General features: G+C 36.9%; 1 protein-coding gene across 3 annotated transcripts in view; it reads right to left on the bottom strand.

Annotated features, from left to right (window-relative positions):
- The window catches only part of LOC115240931 (tetraspanin-4), a 25,471-nt gene extending 5,690 nt beyond the window's left edge, over window positions 1-19,781 (bottom strand). For all 3 annotated transcript variants that reach the window (XM_029816385.1, XM_029816383.1, XM_029816384.1), the window contains exons 1-6: window positions 19,430-19,781; window positions 8,654-8,739; window positions 7,891-7,989; window positions 1,964-2,092; window positions 846-920; window positions 574-681 (exon numbers count right to left, since the gene is read on the bottom strand). In XM_029816385.1, coding sequence (XP_029672245.1) covers window positions 574-681; window positions 846-920; window positions 1,964-2,092; window positions 7,891-7,989; window positions 8,654-8,739; window positions 19,430-19,766 — 834 coding nt within the window. In that variant the 5' untranslated portion in view covers window positions 19,767-19,781. The remainder of the gene's footprint in view (window positions 1-573; window positions 682-845; window positions 921-1,963; window positions 2,093-7,890; window positions 7,990-8,653; window positions 8,740-19,429) is intronic.

Genomic DNA, 19,781 nt, shown 5'->3' with positions numbered 1-19,781 from the left:
GTGTCGTTGACCATTACATAACACGAAACATATTATTTTTTCGTTTATTATAATCGAAATAAATGCAGAGAAAGTATATTATATATTCATGAATAATTAAATAAACTATTATCTCTCCTTATAACATATGCTAGCTATTTAATGATACGAGAGTTTTGGTGAACTAATGAATAAATAATACTTCTAGCTATCGATTTCAATGAATTTTAAAATAGTATAAATGTGACATTTTCCATGTCGCACTTTTTTCTCCATAATTTATCGATAAGTCCTAAGATAAGTAATTTTACGGTTTGTAATTTTGCTACAAAGTGACAGGATAGTGAACGCGATAGCTCATTAATATGACTAATATTGGCGACTTTCACTTATATTGAATAATAGTGCCGTTAGGGAACCAATTTTAGCCAATTAATCGCGCTTATATATGCAAGATAAAAATCAAATCCGGAAGAATCGATGTACCAATTAATTCACGCGTCAACTCGTCGCTCAAAATGAATTGATTATCATTAACTAATAATAATCAATTAATAATTTAAGCATCCATTAAATAATAATTGGTAAATTTACCTGGCTCATAATACCGTCCCACGCGACTGTCACTGTCTCAGCTTTATCAGCGGTAGTAGCATAATATTTGATGGTCGACTTCAAGAAGTTCTGCATACCTTCCTCGGCCTGCATTTAAATTTCATATTAAAGTGAGCCTTTTACAAATATATGATTGTCATTCATTCAATCCGCATTGGTTATCGTAATCGCTCGATATTAATCGAGCTTATGATCTCAGCAGATGAAAACACGTTTGTGCAAGAAAACAGGAAAGTTATATGAATACGCACGTCTCCTTTAAGTCCAAAAGCTAGGCCAACTACCACACACTCCAGGACTAAAACCAGCAAGATTAGAAAGCCGTACTGTAATCACAGAAAATTCTTTTGTATATAATTCCGCCCGATATAGCTGGAAAGAGGCGATGATTCTATATAAAAAAAAAAAAATTGAAAACCCGAGATGTAAAATAAAACTTTTTTATACATGAAATTTGATTCTCTTGAAAAAACATATTTTAAAAAATTATTTTACATTTTTTGATATATATTTCTGTAAATATAAAAATGATATAAAATCACTCTCTTCCTGATTATATCATCGATATAATGGATTATTTTATTTTCGCTATTATATCACGAATGAGAGAGAAGAAAAAGAAGTTGAGGCAAGAAAATCTTGCATTATTAAATAGTGTAACATTTGCAATTGTTTAAATTATTTTCAATGAGCTGTGTATTTGATCCTTACTGAAAATTAAAAGTTTCAATGATAATAATATTTTATCAAAATGTACATTAATATGTAATATTATCCTATATACAGGGTGCGGCATTTATAGTGACGCGGGCATATTTTTCGGAAACGAAGTGAGATATCAACAAATCAATTAGTGTAAAGAAAAAAACAAATAATTGTTTTAAAAAATACATTGTAAATAATTACATACTTTTTCTTAAAAACAATTATTTTTTTTTACTGATTGATTTGTCTCATTATTCTGTACATAAAAGTATTACGGTAAGATTCTCGAAAACTAAATATTTTACGAGATATTTTATTTTTTATATCAAAATATGTCAGATTAAAATATAAAATAACTCAAAAAGTATTTAATGAAAAAATACTTTATTATAGTGTTTTGGAAAGCTCTCGAGGTAAGCTATAAGAATATGTAATAAAAAATGGGGAGTTCCATTAAGGAAAACATCGACCACATTGACCTCACCTTGAAAAGACTACTTCAGGTCAAATCCATATTTTTATCATGTGGCCCCCTCGAAACCATGCAACTTTTGTCTGAAACATTTTTTGATATCTCACTTCGTTTCCGAAAAATATGCCTGCGTCACTATAAATGCCGCACCCTGTATATTCACTTCATTAGAATTCATTAGAACGGACTTACGACGCAGAGAAGACATCTAGACTCGAACATGGCACCGCAATACCCAAGGAAACTGACGATAAACGTAAGAGCACCGGCTACGATAAGAATGTAGGATATCATTCTGATGACATCGGCATCCGTTTTGTTCTGCAAAAGAAATATACGATGAGAATGCAGATCGAGCTTACAATGAATATTCATCATTAAATGTGGGATGTAAGATCGCCATGTATGTAACTTGATAAACTCTTGACAATCTCTTATCGAAGTCGTGTACATTTATCACAATACCAAAGCTTACTAACAAAGTAATTAATTACATTTAATATAATTATACATACAATCAATTGCTAACAAAATTTTAATAAATTTGTAAATCATTTATATAAAAAATATAAACAGCAAAAAGTCTCTTCAAAGAGAGATTGCAAAAATATAAATCATGAAAATGAGAGAGATCTTTGTTTATTAATCTTTCGAGAATTTAAACGCGGCCGCTCTTGACTTACAATTTCTCGCGCTCGGTAGATCGTAAAAGTTTTATAATCGCTTATTATAAAAATCACTAGATTCTCCGTTTCGTAATTTACAAATGAAGTATTTGTGTAACTCCTTGAATAATTCATTTATGAAACTCAACGTGCAAACTCTCGCGCAACGATAGTTGCATTTCCATAAATTTAGATATCAATAATGCGTTCGCTAATCACTGTATTATTCTGATATATGTATTGCTGTATATTTATTGTTAGGTATACAATGTATGCAGATATGCATTAAGCACGCTAGTGCATGTAAGTCGCGAACAATTATTAAGTCAAGCTTGTCGACTCATCACCGAGTATCCATGCGAATATTGTACGTTGTTACAAAATATGCTCGATATAAGAGGATGACATAATGGCTCGCGAGGGGCACTTAGAATACTTATAAGCTCGCTATATGCGAACTGTCGTCTCCGTCATACATGATGGATATCGAGTTTCACGAGGCAGATCAACAAGAGTGGTAGCATAGACCTTCCTTTATGCAGGGAGTCGACGAGATACGCGCAACCGCCGATCGGGTTCGCTGGACCCGAGGGTTCGTCTCGGTATGACGTTTGTTAAAATTAGAAATCGCACAAAAAATTCTCCATCCGCCCTAATTCTCATCGCATGCGAAAATCCGTCGAGAGGATTCTTAAAGATTCGAAAAGTATTTTTATCTCGATAACCGTACCAATTGATTAATGACTCGAGTGAGCCTTGAATCGTAAAAGGAGTAATTCCGCTATCTCGTTCTCTAACGAGATCACTCGAGAGATAACGCGAAAATAACTGCTTTCGTAGCATTATAGCTTGTGCTGTTGGATGAGGCAATCATGATTCAATCTTGATTCAATTCATTGTTTTATGTTGGCAGGAACGAGCTGTCTAAACCGATCTGCCGACATTGCGTATCTGTCTCAACAAGATTACTTCGTAAACACGTTGATATTCTTATCTCGAACACCTGTTGAACGGATATAAGGTATTTTTAGTTCGACGCCGCCTCTCTATAGGCGCGTCTTATTGAACGACCTCTGCTACTAGCACGGCACGAAACGTGCCGCGAAAAATCAGGTCACCAGGTGAAAGGACTAATAAGGGTATCTCGTGTTCGGTTTCACCAACTTGTTCCGCCAGATTGATCGAAAGCCGATTGCAGCCAAGTGATAAACTTGGTACAGCCCAGAGTTCGGCTTGAAACGTACTCTATCAGTTATTCCATATGATTATCTCCAATCCATTATCTTGCAGAGATCTGTTGAATATATTACCTTATAATTTTATAGGGTGTTTCTCTCGCTGGTCGAATTCTCTCTCGTCGTCGTGCGCACGAGCTCTGCAACATCGCTCCGAAATGACCCAATTTAACGCATTTACAGTACATGGATGTGCGTTGCGCGTGCGTCAGCGAGTTAATGCATTTTCTGGAGCTAACGGCGTACGTCCTAAATACGTCCTAAATTCCTTGCTTACACTCGTCGATGCATCACGCGTATTTGATGGGAAAAGAGGACGCGCGTCTCTCTATGCAAAATCCGAATTGTCTCATTTACAAGAGAAATTTTCCTTTCTACTTTCAAGCCGAGTTCGTTTCCGAAGTGTGTTATCATCGTTCTTAGCCAATATCAAAGTTACCCGATATATAATTAATAAAATTAAATATAATTAAAATTAATAATAAATAAATACATAATCAATTGCACAAGACTGAGTTATTGTTATCGTTGATTCCAGTCTTTTATCGAGGCGGCAATTAATACCGGAGATGTCCCGTGGAATTTCAATGACGACGAGAGATGTGACAGGAAATGGAGTGGAGAGTTGTCGAGAAAATGTAAACGACAGTGCACTATCCCTCGCTAAGTCGCGTGATAACAGTACTCCAGGATGAAGCACTTAATCGTCCTTCGTCTTTGCGTTCACGTCCGCTTGTTGCCACACATTTACTATATTCTCTGTATATAACAGAGGGTATATATACATTTTTTATATAAGCGCGCATTTCCTTTGGAACTGTCAAAATTCTTTGCTTCAGTTTTAAGTCAATTTTTTTTTCCTTGATGAAAATTCTAGCTTTTTCAGTTGACCTAATAAATTCTCTCCAAAGATAAGCAACTATCAGGCTAGTTAAGACTCGACATCTTAAGCAATCAACAGACTGACGGTTAGATAAGGCACAACATCTTAAGCAACTAACTCACTTTATTTTCAAATCGAGAATTCTATTCGCGAGGAGTTTCTAATTGTACGAGAGACAACAATTACGAGTCATAGTCCGTCTCCGATTAGAAATGATTAGAAGCGACTTTCTAAGCGTCTCGAGTCTTCGCTAATAACGCGCAAGTAATAATAATAGCGTTAATTTTTCTTCCATATTATATTTAATAGGATCATAAATTACAAAAAAAAAATTGAAAAGATCTTTATACATATATCGTGCATTTAAGTTGATATTTATCACTGTAATAATTTGATTTATCACGAGGAAACGCGCGCGTTATCCTTTCGCCGTTTGCGCGAAATACATGAAAAACGAAAGCGGCACTTTTACTTTTCCTGGCGTTCCGCTATCTAGCTCCGCCATCGTCGTGAGCAATACACGATGTAAATATAAAAAGAAAAATTTGGACAATGTCCCCCGACATATTAAGATTGAATATTCGCGGATTGTCAGAAGAAACGTCAAACCGTTCGAGAGCTTTGGCCCCTATACGTGTCCACCAATGGACTATGAACCACGAATCCGCGATGAAGATCACCTCCATCCTCCCACGCGTTCCGCTAATGTGACAACCAATCATCTCATCAACGGCCAAGTACCGATAATTACGTTTCTCGTTTCTCTCCCTGCGGTAGCATTGCCATCCACCTACGTCGTACATCACGCTGTGCGTGCAAACAATCTGCCAGTCAAATTTTTCTTATCACTCACTCGCTCACTGGGCTCCCCCCCCCCCAAAAAAAAATGAATAAATCATATGTTAAGATATTTGCCAATTTAAATAAGAAGAGGATATTGTATGTAAATGAAATCTAAAAATTATGCTCGTTATTTTTTATATCTTCGAATCGAAAATAACCGTCGCAATCAAGATCGAACGAGATTCGGAAGATAAAATGAAACTAACAGAATAAATGTTAATTAGCGAGTGATAAGAAGACTCTCGAAGCAGAGGTGCAACGTATTAGAATGCGCACATTACGATGGGTCATCGTCTAACTATAATAATTAACAGCGCACACACTTTTCTACGCTACGTTTGCCGGCATAAAAAAATTATTGTGCGAAAAGGATTCTTTTCTTTTTATTTGTTTTGAGAATATCTTTGTACGTGCTCCTTTTCCTATATACAGGCATCTTCCGTATTAGACGAGATACATTTGGTTTCATACGTCAAACCAAAATTATTTGTGTAACCCTTCTGCGCTTTATGAAAATGCTACAAAAACGGAGAGAAAAAATAGGCACGTGATATCGCTAATAATAGATAATTAAATGCGCAGGATAAAGAAAAGGAGCATACAATAATAATTATTCAAAGGAAGTATATATTCTCTATTGTTCTCGTTAATCGTGACGGTCTTTAAGGCAAGTAGGTCTTTTTATGCCTTTTCTCCTCGCAGTTTATAGAGTCAAGTACCTCGTTGAACGTTAGATTATCTCGTATCTCTATGCGACTTGCGGTTAAAAAAAAACCTAGCAACCGTACGTTATGACTATTAAATATTCTCGTACATTTGACATCTTTCTGAAAAAAAAAAAAATGAGTTTTCATCTCCGGTAAGCTGACCTAAAACTAATTTCCCATAGAGATTTTATAGAAATTTTGAAACTCATCGAAAGCTTGGAGAGAGATGTCATTTGTTTATTCATTCGATTATACAAAAAAATATATTTTATATAATTTTATTATTATTATTATATCAAAGAGTAAAAGATTTGGCTTCGTGAAAAAATTCAAGAAAAATGAAAGAATTCGTGAAAGAAATACGCTTTGCATGTTCGTTCCACAAGGACGTTTATAGGAAAATCACGTTAAGTTAATAGTTAATAAGCGCGTGTCGTCGGGACACTGACGTATCGATAATACAGACAATGGTATTGTATTACAATACATATATATATACATCGCGCATATCTTGTTACACATCTGCATTTCTCACACGTGCTTGTTAATGAATAAAAGTCACGCTAGTATAAAGATAGTTTTTCAATGCTAACGAAGAGGATTTATCGGCAAAAGGAAGCGTCAAGAATAATCTACGTACACGTATATATTGTATACGTACGGAAATATATAAGACATAATCGCGCGTGTATCAGTAACACCAAATCCAGTCTCGTTGGAGTAAAAAACTTTCTTGTTGCACCTACCTCCAAATTGCATAACAAGCTTACAACATAATTACCAAGATTACGCAAGAGAAACTTGGAGTAATATAAATAGCCGGTTATAAGGATACGCACGAGCCATTTTTTCTCTAACATATAAGCCAGTGCGGAGAGACCGGAAACTCTGCTCGGAAATTCTTTCTCTTGCGAGAGGAGCAAAGAAGCGTGAAGCAGTTTAAAAAAAAAAAAAAAACGGTAATAAAGTTAGCGAAGAAAATTGATTAATATTCGCGAGCGTAATTAGAATTGTCGACAGAACTGTTAGTTTTTGAAAACGAGACGCTTAATTAAATATTTTTCGCCTGAAATTTGTTCCGTCTAAGATTTCAGGATACACGTCGGTCACGGAAATTATCGCGATTTTATCTGCGAATAAGAAAGCGGTAGAGAAGCACTCGTAGATTTGCAGCAGTAATTTAACACAACGAAACGCTCGTATACGAACCGGTATTTTCGCCAAGAATTGTCCAGTTCCCTCAAGATATTGAAAGACAATATTATACCTTCGATCGCGATTTTGTGAAAGATTTCGTTTTACGATCAATTAAATTAAGGGGGCATACCCGTTTGAACCTTCGAAAAATGAGTACATTTTCTAGATTTTTTTGCAACGCAACGACTTGATAAAATTTTTTTTTTACGATATTGATACAATACAATATTCGCATAATTTTCAAAAAAATCTTTCTTAAGCTGTACATTTTTTTTTGAGTACTTAATAATATTTATCAATATTCTAAAAAAATAAATTTTTTATCAAGTTGTTGCGCTGCAAAAAAATCTAGAAAATGTACTCAGTTTTCGAGGGTATGCCTCCTTAAAATTAAAGTTTTTGGCTTCGCCGTGTTTCTATCCACGCATTTGTAAGACAAACATCGGAGCGCTTGTATTATTTTCGTGCTTGGCCAAACACAAACAGGTGGTGAATCATAATGCGATTTTCTCGGAAATAAGGTAGAAAAAATACACATTTGGCGCGCGCTACCATTTTTACAATTTATATGATTTATTCATATTCTTACCAAAATGTCGGTTTGGTCGAGCTTCCCGATGAGATTGGTAAACGAGCCTCTGTCGGCGAAAAGCCAGATACCGACAGTCAACGCCGCTCCTCCGGCGACCTGCAAAACACGAAGCACCTCGGTGTATATATCTCCGTTCTGCTTCATGGACTTTGAAGGTTGACCAAAGGAAACGGGGCCCAGAACTCGAAGCAGGGGCTTGGCAATTTTCACTTGCGATCGCACGCAGGCACATTAAATTACACATGTATTTGTCCCAATAAAGAGTACGTGAAAGATGAGAAAATCTTCGAGATATATTTTATCAATCTATCGAACACGCGAAACTAAACTTTATTTCCACGTTCGCTTCTGATAAGATATATCCACAATAAGAAATCAAGATAAATAAATTGAATGGTGTTTTTTTTTTTTTTTTTTTAATTATCAGAAGAGATTTTTGAAAGTATACAAATGTACTCTGTCATCACGAGATAGATAGCAATTTTTTTCGCAACGTTAACGCTCCCATAATTTGAGATATTAGTGTCCTATCAGACACTTATAATTTGTTCACATACGTATGAAACGAGTGAAAAATGTGTTTCAATGTGATGTGGCCCCCAAAGCGAGGATTCGAGCAATTACGCGATCGTGGATCGTGGCCAGTTGTGACGTTGATGAATTATCAGCTGCGCGATCGCGACGTCTCGCAAAGTACAGACGCAGGAAATGCAGACGTTGGTTTAGATCACTATTATTATACGAAAATTCATATACTTACGAAGAATACAAAGTTGAAGAAGCAGAGAAAGTACTTGGCGCACTGCGACGCGCAACTCATTTTCACAGTAAATTTCTCAACTGCACCTGTAACAAATTAATACGTTTGTTAATTATACGCGTGAAGGCCATTTCAGATTTATCGAAATCATCTCTTTTTCATTTACTAGGATTCTTTCATCAACTCGAAGCCAATTTCTCTTTAACAGAGAGATTGTTTCTAAGTCACCAACGATTGAAATCGAGCGGTTTTTCGGCAACAAAGTTTTAGAAAAATGTAAGAAGATAATTTATTTATTTATATTTATTTATTTAATTAACAAAAAATATCTTATTCTACACATTTAGTTTCGAGTAAATTTTATTATGATAGATTCATTCATCATTTAAAGATTAAATATTTAGTACAAGAAATTTTGAAAAGAAAGGCAAATATTTATCTCGAGATTTTTCGCTAAGGAAAAGTTGACTGAAAATTAGTCAAAGAATTTATAGATAAAAAATGCCTTGCACACATTCTGCGTATAATAATATAATTTATAAATCTTTAATATATGTGCATTAATAATTAAGAGATTTTTAATAACAATATTTAACTAATAGCGTATTTTCAAAGTGTATAGTGAAAGAGGAGAATGAGAGATAAAAAAGAGATTCGTTAAGAGAATAATTAAGAGATTTCTAATAACAGTATTTAATTAATAGCGTATTTTCAAAGTATGTGATGAAGGAGAAGAATGAGAGATAAAAAAGAGAGGGGAAAAAAAAAGGAAGGTCAAACTACAATTAGAGAGCTTGCTACTGGAACGTGACTAATAATAAGCTTTATGCAAAAGAAATGCATTTACGACCACTTATCGTCGTCCGTATCCAACGTATGCTTCGATTCGAAGCCGATTTTGCGACAGACAAATGTACCCGACGACCGACTAATTAGCGTAGGCGAGCGCACAAACGTAGACAAATGTGGTGGGCGAAAAATAAAGAGGAGAGAGAGAATTGTCCGAATTAAAGCCATAGAGAGATAGAGTTACCAATCAGTCTCAAGGATGTTTTCTTTTTTTGTCCTCGTGGATATTGACGCGCGAATTAAAGTGATTCTGGCAATCGACGTCCTTGACTGTGCTACAGATCTCTGTCCAGATTAAAGCCGAGGAGAAGCTCTCTCAACATTCACTCAAAAAAGTGGTATTGCAACTACAGCAAAAATTTTCTGGGTGCGCAAAATTAACTGAGGTACATAAATGATTAGCAAATACTGTGATATCGCATATGTTTCGCATTTAATCAATCTAAGTGACAGAGACAGAATTTATATCTGAACTGTTTGTGAAAATTAGAAAGAATGTTTTTCTGTGGCGCCTATCCATGTTAAGGCCAATCATACTCGTTATAAAGTTTGGCTGTGGTACACAAAAAAAATTAGCGGCAAGAAACAAATGAATATATAATCCTCACATATAACATATTTGTATAATGCGCCCAATCTATCTAGCTCTTTTAAACAATTTCTCTCAATTTTTCGATGCTGCAGTTATAATTGGCAGTTATATTTCTCACAAAGATCGTTCTAGCTGTAGTATCGAAACTCATATTTATCCAATGCAGTGATTAACATTTGGCAATAGGACCTAAATTTTCTAGAAGATATTATTAGAATATTGCTGCTATAAATTCTATATGTAACAGACAATATTCTAACAGATACAAAAAATAGCGATAAATTTTTGTTGTGTCACCTAGAAATCTACCTATATCAGCAAGACATTTTTTTGAGTGTTGTTTCCAAGATTCTTACTACTTCGCAAAGATTATAATTATTATAAGAGCAATATGGAGGTGTCGCTTATGGAACCTCCATTTTATTACAGGATATTCAACGTTGGGAATTAAAATGTACGACGATCTCCTCGATATTTTCTCGTTTCGCGTGCAGATTAAGAGTCGAGAGACTTCCGTTCTACTCGAATTCGAGTCGACCGAAGATCGGCAAGGGACTTGAAGCGGGAGAGGTTTGATCAAGCGATCCAATATCGAATATCCAGAGCACGGTTCTCGTTACTGCATGAGAACTCCCTTCAACCCCCCGTCGTCTCGCGTTGCTTCGGCGCAGCGGCGGTATCGACTGCAAACTGCAGCAGCTGTTGGTCCTCGTTCTCCTAGAGAAAGAGAGAGAGAGAGAGAGAGAACCGCGTATCATCCCGCGTAGTTTCCATGGCCTCGCAATCTTCAACGCGACAAACATGGCACGTTCAAGACTCGTCTCGTCCATCCCGATCGAAATCTCTCGACGGGTGACCGGAACAGGCGAGAAAGGGAGAGAGAGGGGGGGACCGGGGCGGGAGGGAACGAGGAGCCAACGCCGGGAAAATCGAGAGCGCCCGTAGAGCTCCGGCGAACCAGAGGCCAAAGGGACGCAGCTCCCGCATTCCTCCCGGAAATCGATGACTCGACCGGGGCCGAAACGTTCGTCCGCGCGCGTCCCGCGACAGGGGAAACGAGACGACGACGACGACGCGCGGAAAGATCCCCGTTTTCTCCCGACTTTGTACCGCAAGAAGCTGCACGCTCCTCGCGTTTTCTTCCACCATTTTCTTCTATTTATGACGTTTGACGGTAATCCATCACTGCGGGCAATACCGGATCGTCAGAGGCGAGAAATCATTGCGAATTTTTTTTTTCCTCACACTATATAAGTAAAGAGCTCCAAGTAAATTAAATTTCTCATCCGTACCACGCACGTTCAAATGATATATATATATATATATATAGAGAGAGAGAAAGATTTAGTAGAATATACTCGCTTCTTAATTGTCCCTTTGATTAATAATTTAATCTGAACGTGTCCTAGATTTTCAATGAAAATGGACTTTACAAGGATCGATCATGATTTGTATCAGCTATAAAGGAACCAGAAAGAAAAAAAAACTCATGTGATTTTTCATCTCTGACGTTGTAATATAATGTTACCCAATATAAAAAATGGAGAGCCTTAATAAATGTTCTTCGATATAACATTCTCCATTTTTTTTTTTTTATTTGCGCACTATTTTTTGTAATAAGTAACGCGTTAAATTTTTCTTTTTTTTTTTTTTTTTTTTTTTTTTTTTTTGTTAGAAGTTTCAAAGAATGTAAGAGAGATACGATGATCAATTGCATGGATTAAAGTATGCAGAGAAACAATAATATATTAATATTTATAAAACATAATTAATAGCAACTGTGACAAAACTTACGCCTGTAAACAAAATTATTATAATTGTTTTAAAATTAAATTTGCGTTACTTAAAATTGAATCAATTTAACTGTCCGAAAAATACATTCGGGTTTCAAGACGCTATCCTCGTCTCTCTTTCTCTCTCTCTCTTTCTAACGGAAAGTAAAACGTGCGCTAATATCGTATGCATGCTGCATACATGGTCCTCGCTAAAACTCGCCGTTCTTTAAACATTAAAAAAAAAAAAAGCAATATATAGGATATGTCGTACAGAGTGTCTCTCGGCGCGACTTTCTCGCGAAGGATCTGAGTGAGTGAATTTAAACAACGATGTACCTTTCTCCGCTCTTAAAAAACGAGCACGATTTCCCTAATTTTTCATAGGAACAATCGAGAGTGCAAGCGATAAATCTAGGACGAATTTTGTATCGAGATAATCAGCTGTGAGCACAATAGACACGCGACGTACCGTGAATACGCGTTGACGTTTCGCTTCGTCGTCGCGAACTACGTCGCGAGATTTCAAGGTAAACTGATCCCGCTATGCATGCTAATGTATAACCATCAGTGATGGCGTTGCATATATTATAGTCGTAATTATTATCGCGTGCAATGCATCTCAACGAATCCCCGGAAAAAAAAAAAAAAAAAAAAGAACAGCCGTGTTTTCCAGATATACGTAAGCAGAGGCACGCGATCATTCTAATGTAAGTGCTCATTAAAAGATATACATGTCACAGATAAACTCCGTAAAATGTAATCGCGGAATTTATACGATTTTTTTGATAAGACCATCCTGAAGTGAATCTCTCCTTTATATGAAAAAAAAAAAAAAAGAAGAAGAAGAGAAAATAGATTCCGTAATAAAACAAACTTCCACAAGAAAAGCCGTCATTCGCTTCGAGAAAGCGGAACTAAATCGGTTTTTATCAATTTCGTGTCCTTTAATAAGAAAGAGCGTGCTCGATAAGGCACTCCGCTGGCGTTCGTTTTTCTCGAAAAATCGTTGATACGGAAATGCCTCGATTTTCGCTGATTCCTCTCGCGCGATTATCTTAGCGAATTCTTGAATCGACATCATGTCCTCGGTCTTTAAGCAAGCAACGGTACACGTTGCACGGCGTTCATTCACGTGTGTGTGTGTGTGTTTCCGTATCAAAAAGTCTCCCTCGACGTAACGCACGCTTTCACCGACCACGAAATGCCACTGCTCGAACGGCCTTTTAGTGCCGATAAAAAAATTATAAAGGCACGATCGCGTTTCGATCATAAGTATAACTTACGTAAGTGCTGATTTTTTCATGCGAAACAAGTGTAACAGTTGAAATTGAACATTCAAGTCAAACATTCGAATGAGAAAGGCTGAAAGAGAGAGAGAGAGAGAGGGGGGGGATATTTAACGCTGATTTATTCGATAGTAAATTTAATTTCGATCGTAAGGAGTCAATATGCTATTTCCTTGCGACAAAGACGAAAATGGAAATATGCAAGTTGGATCGAGAAATTCTCACAAATATTACGAGATGCGCGCGAGGATGTGTGGGTGGTAAAAGAGAACGCTGTTATGGCGCTCTCACGACACAATAGCGAATCATCATAGCGTGCAATCAACACACGTACTACACGACATCCGCGCGTACACGCGCTTACTATGCGTAAGCGGATTCACGTAACGCATCTTCGTAGATCAAGTGTGTAAACTTGCCCTTTGTTCTAAAGATTCCTGGTTCCTCGTTACAACTGTATGGAATTATGATGCTAGAGGCAAACAATTTCAAGAATCTTTTTTCTCTATAAATAAACCGTATATCGTAATAAATCAATCTCATTAAACGAAGTTAATCAATCTTAAAAGTCAATATACGACACGTGGAGAACAAATATTCAATTAATCGTCGTTATGTAAAAAAGAAGCAACTCGAAAACATACTTCGTCGAATACGTTTTATATGGGAAGAATAATATATGTATAAATATAAAATTTTCTAAAACAGAATTTTAAAATAAAAATTTAAAAAAAAAATCGTTTTTTTACCCACAGGATAGATCATTTTCAACAATTGATCCTATGTATTATATAATGTGTCGTTTTATATACGTATTACTCAACATTTTGCAAGAGAGATTAAAAAGTGTGAAAATATTAACATTAATATTACGCGAGTATTAATTAAGGTTGGTTCCTCCCTGGACAGCTAGATTTTTAATCGTATAATTGCACGCGATCGAACACGTTTAACTTTATACACTTAACATATTATATTCCCCATCGCGTGTCCCAGTGACAGATAAAAATCAACAAAGTAGTGGAAAATTACCTCCGATTGTTATTATTCACGAGCGTATCGCTTGCTTTTATACGCTCGCGATTATATCTTTTCGCTATAATCGATAATATTTTGTCGACGATCATTCGCCGATTTAGAATACACGAATTCTAATATAAATCTTTCGCAGAGATATAGACGGAACGAACGAACGAGACACTCGGTAGCTCCTATTAGCCGGTGCTATAATAGCTTCCTGATTATTTCACGAGGCGCTCAGCTGATTTCCGTCAAGCGCAAATTGCTTCATGGCCGATTAAGCTGACAGATCGCGAAAAATATTTAAAGCACGAATAATGTACTCGATCTTCTGTCTCTGTCGACCACCGGGGATAATAATTTATTATAAAAGTCGTCATATCCTTTCTCTCTTTCATCGCAATGGAATTCACGCGAGTCTATTCCTTATTTCCCGCGGCGCAACGTCGTGGGACGTCGCATTTCGTGACGCACGAGAGAGAGAGAAAGAGAGCCTCCCTCGGGAATCAGATATAATAAGAATGCAGCGTCAAGAGAGCAGATGCATCCCGTGTGCAAGCAGGTGCAACGGGAGTGGCGTTGAAAAAAAAAAGAGGAGCATTAAGGAAGGCTCTCGGGGCAGTCTCGGTGGTCGGAATGTGGTTTTTACGCGGATGTACCACGTGAAAGGGAGAGGTGGCTGTTGAAAACGAGGGAACGGGAAGGCGTCGTGACGGAAGACGGTCGGTAACCCCTTTCTCTTCCGTTTTGTCTTCGTGCTTACGATGCAACGCATAATCGCGAATATCGCGAATAAGGATGTGCGAATCGACAAGCGTCAGCGAATCATTCGTTATTCTATCCGAGAGAGATTCAAAACTCCTCAAAAATGTTCGAGACATTTTTTTTTTTTTTTTTTTTTCATCTACACGAGAAGCTTTGCAACTGCCTCGCTTAATGGGACACGTTTAATCGATCTTCCCTTCAGTCATTCAAATATTACATCTATCGTATATCAATGTTCGATTATTTCCTTCACGCCTTTTTTTTTTTCGTTTCTCTACCAAAAAATAATCTCATTTCTAATAAAAAAAATAATAATGTTGAAGCAAAATCATTTTATAGATAATCAAACTTTAACGCTGTTCTCTCGCGTGACATCAAACAAGCTTTCTTCGATCATGCGTGTGTGCTCTGAAAAAAAAATTGTTAACTTGATTAAATCCGTTCTAATTACTAATTAATAATTTTCTTAATTGAAATATTTATATATTTAAGTCAAATATGACATTAAATCCAACATGACATATATTTGACTTAAATACTTAAATATTTCAATTAAAAAAATGGAGCGTAGGGGTAAAAAAAGAAAAGGATACGACGTACACGCCGGTCAATGGACAATGCTGAAAGAAAAGAGACTTGTGGTGGACTTACGTTACCATAACGACAGGCGGTGTGCTTTGCGATGCCATTGCCCTCGGTGAGGGCATTATGCATCTCTCTTCCCCCCGCGCGCGCGCACGACGGGGTGATTCGGTCTGCGAAACTTCTATTAGGGTGGTCTTTGTGTGGCATATCGGAGAAGGGTGCACTGCTCGCGAGCGCGTCATGTCGGGCAAGGACATTTAAAACTAGACAAATGGATAGAGAGAGTCGCTTTCGATTTCTCGGCTAATTTTTATTTTCGAAAACATCGAGATCCCGGAGAATAGCTTTGCAATTATAAATAAATTTAAAAAATATTTATCTCCAAAAAATAATTTATAAAAAACCAAAATGATTTAAGTTACATACAAAAAACTTGGTAAATAATAGAGAATATTAAAGGCTTTTTTTAGACTAAAAATAAGCTTCCGAAGAAAACAAATATAATATAGAATCATATTCTCTCCCTTCAGTTAATTTCAAGTAGATTTTACTTTGATGGATTATTTATTATTTAATCTTATATTTAATCTCTCGCACACACATGTGTCAAGCATGTACAAATGTCAAAATTCTAGTCAGCTCTGAATAAATATTTAAAAAATAATAATCAATTGAAAAATCCTTAAAAATGTGAATCTATAATAAATATTATGGCATTAATGACTTTTAGTATATACACACAGAAAAATACATACTATATAAAAGTAAATATTACTTGTTTCAAGTATTTCAAAAGTTCATATATCAAATTTATTCAAAATATATTCTGAATCCTAATAAATTTAATACTTCAATCAAGAATATTAAATTATATAATTGAAAGAAATACATTAAATTTTTCTGATCTAATAAATTTTCTTACATTAAATTAACCATATCTGACTTTTCTTCGATAAAATTTTATAATATTCTTCGAAAGAAAATATTTACTTTTTTTGAGTACATGATAATGAGTATTTCTAAAATTTGTGACAAGTCTATTTTAAGACTATTATTAAGAAAATATTCTTTGTTAAAGATAACTGTTACTTAAAAGAAGTAAAGTAAACTGAGTAATCGTTTGACTTAGCAATAGAATAATATTTTTCTGTGTGTACGAATAATAAATGAAAAAATGTGAAAAATGAAGCGTAACAGTATCGCGTGAAGCATAGCTAAGGCGCTAACCGATCGATATAAGCGACTGATGGTGATAAAATAAATTCCCGGGCGGCAAAGGAGACTAATACTATATAATTGAATTATCTCTCGTAGACTCCTCGAATACGTCCAGTATGTCGGAACGTATCGACTGATACGTGTCGAATCTAAAACTTATACAGTCATCCTGGCGTGCACGGTGTATATAATTGAAACTGTTTTGACAGAAATAATCTGGCGGCTACGCGATTTAAATTGCGCCAGAATAGACCGTTTCCGTTCGACTAATAACCGCTAATAACGGATTTTGACCTCTTCCAAGCGTGTAGCTCTTTGATGTTTATAACGGCTCGAGTAAATGTGCTGCTAAAAATATCAAGATAATGCAAAGGCACGTGCGTATAAGATATTCAACATAGATATCTATTTCTCCACCTGTGCGATGAAAACGAAATGAAAACCGAGATGAGAATTAAAGGTTCTCGTTTTACGCCGTGTCATTTATCTTTAAGATACGAGATGTTAAAACAAGATGTTAAAATATTGTTTATCCGAACATAAACACGCGTAACGACATAACTTGAATGCGAGATGCCCATTGGACAAGAGGCAGTTACATTAGTCATAATTATTAATCATAATTATATTTATCTGTCATTCGTAGATGGATGATTTACAGACCTACGTGATCTTTGAAGAGGAGTCACGCTGATATTTTGCATGCAAGTTAAGTATATATTATGCCTTTGACAACTGTTTTTCCCCTCTCTCTCTCTTTATCTCTCACCCTGGCCGCGCCGTAATTTAATTATATTTCTTCCAGGTCATGATGTATCCACTTACAGCTGAGGACGTGCCGCGATGTTCACATTTCAATTCAACACAACAGAAATAGCTTCTGAGATGAGAATCTACCGCGGGTCATTCTCATTTGGCACAATGGGAATCGCAGGCAGTTCCACGCTTATCCGCATGTTCTTGCAAACATTGACGACGGCACGACGTGAGATCATCACCGTTAGGTGCGCAATACGAACATATAATTTTACATCTTTCCGTTTAAAGTCGATTTTGCAAACCTATTGCTCGCAAACTTAATGATTTGAAACTTTTTTTTTTTTTTTTTTTTTTAATTCTAAAGACTGATAAAATAGACGAAACTTGCGCGCAATTTTTCACAAAGCGCTTTATATTACGGAATTTATGACGGGAATTTTATGTAACACGCGTGTGTATTTTTTTCTACTATTGTGTCTGTGAGCGTGCGCGTACATATGTGTGCATATATTTTTTTTTCGGAATTTTCCGAAGCTATGTAACAGTTAATCGCTAATTCATCGCGTACCTCATGCAGAAAAAAAATGTCCGCATATCAGGTATGATTTAGCGCTGGAATTAACCTTGGAAGTCACGAGACTCTACGTAGTTTCATTAATTTATTACGTGTGATATTAAGTGATCGATATATATATATATATATATTGCTACATTGCTTTTTAATTTTTTGACGATTTTAAAACTAATCTTTTTTTTTTTTTTTTTTAAGTGAACACTAAACGCGTATCATTTATTATATTTATTATTCCACCGTATTTTATAAAATCGACACGTCATTTATTTTTCCCTTTCTATTATTATGCAATCGTCACGATTGATCGACTCGCCCCAGCCTTTGTAACGAGATAATTACTTAATCGCGTGGCGCAAGACATTTTAATTACTTCTCCCGCGAGTACAGCTTCTCTAAAGCACCCGCTGTGTACACCGTGATGTCGCATTTCCTGACGACAACAGGAGCGAGGGAACAGGGGTGAGAAAAATACTCCATTCCCCTCGTCGCATTCCAGATGACGATTGACCGCGATAGATAATATTATTCGCGCGCGTATACCACAGCACATATATATTATAGAAATTATTCGCGTTCCTCGAATGACATTCGTTAAGTCAAGTGTGCATTTATATGTCATCGTCTACAGGTAGTAATACAGCAACAAGTGGTGCGAGGCATTAATTTTGCGTGTAAGCCGTTGCTCGAGGAGTCGACCGTGATTGCGCGGAAGTATCAATTTCAAGGGGAGAGAGGGAGGCGGGTGAGGAAAGGGGAGGATTTCGCTCTCTCGAAACATACGGATACGCTGTATGTACATGTGTATTCGTGTTGCCGACTCGCGACCTTCGCGGTTGACTCAGGGACTAAATCGAACCAAAACATTCCGAGGCTCGTCGAGCGATCCGACTAATGTTATGAATAAACTTAAGTAGAGCGTATTCATTATCGAAATTTCGATAGGAAAAAAGTCTTATTTTATATATATATATTTGCGTCTTTCTCTCTCGCAAGAACAAGATGTAGTGTTGGAAGTAACAAGCTGAGCAACGCTTTATCGACGTATTTTGAGAGAGAAAGAGACGAGGGGGAGAGAGTGAGAGAGAGAATCTCTGTAATTTGTCGCTAACGAATGCTATCGCGAGTACTCTATATAAGGTATAAGAATAATCGTCGAATCGAGCCTCCGAAAGAGACGCCCGAGAGTGCATCCTCCGCCGTGAGAAAGCTTAAGCTTAACATCGTCCTGCCCTTTCCACCCTTTGCCGTCCTCTCACTCTCTTTCTCCTTCTTTCTCTCACACACTACACACACTCTTTNNNNCTCTCTCTCTCTCTCTCTCGTAATCTCGTTCTTCTCATCTTCTCAACTTACGTTCGTATAATGCTCCTGCTCTCTCCTCCGGCAGCTGTCTCAGGACAAGGTCGCACCCGTTGCACTGAACACAAGTCGTCGGCGACCTGGAGCCTCGCGCACAACAACACACCGCGAACGAGAGGACGAAAGCGCTCCTCGACGCGACGCGACGCGCGCTCGTGAGAGATTCAACCGCTCCGGTTTTTTGCGCCAGACGTCTGTACACATTCGTACCGCGCGTCGCGGGGGATAGGGGATCTATCACCGCGGGGGGGAGGGATGTGATCGCGAGAAGGAGACACTCCGACGATGATCGCTCGGCGCCGATTGCCGCGCATCTGCGGCCACCGAGCATCGAGGCATTCGCGCA

Source organism: Formica exsecta, unplaced genomic scaffold, assembly GCF_003651465.1.
Source record: "Formica exsecta isolate Colony F162 unplaced genomic scaffold, ASM365146v1 scaffold458, whole genome shotgun sequence".
In the NCBI taxonomy this organism is placed as follows: Eukaryota; Metazoa; Arthropoda; class Insecta; order Hymenoptera; family Formicidae; genus Formica; species Formica exsecta.
Note: the sequence above shows the minus strand (reverse complement) of the source record. Positions and strands in the feature narration are given on the sequence as shown.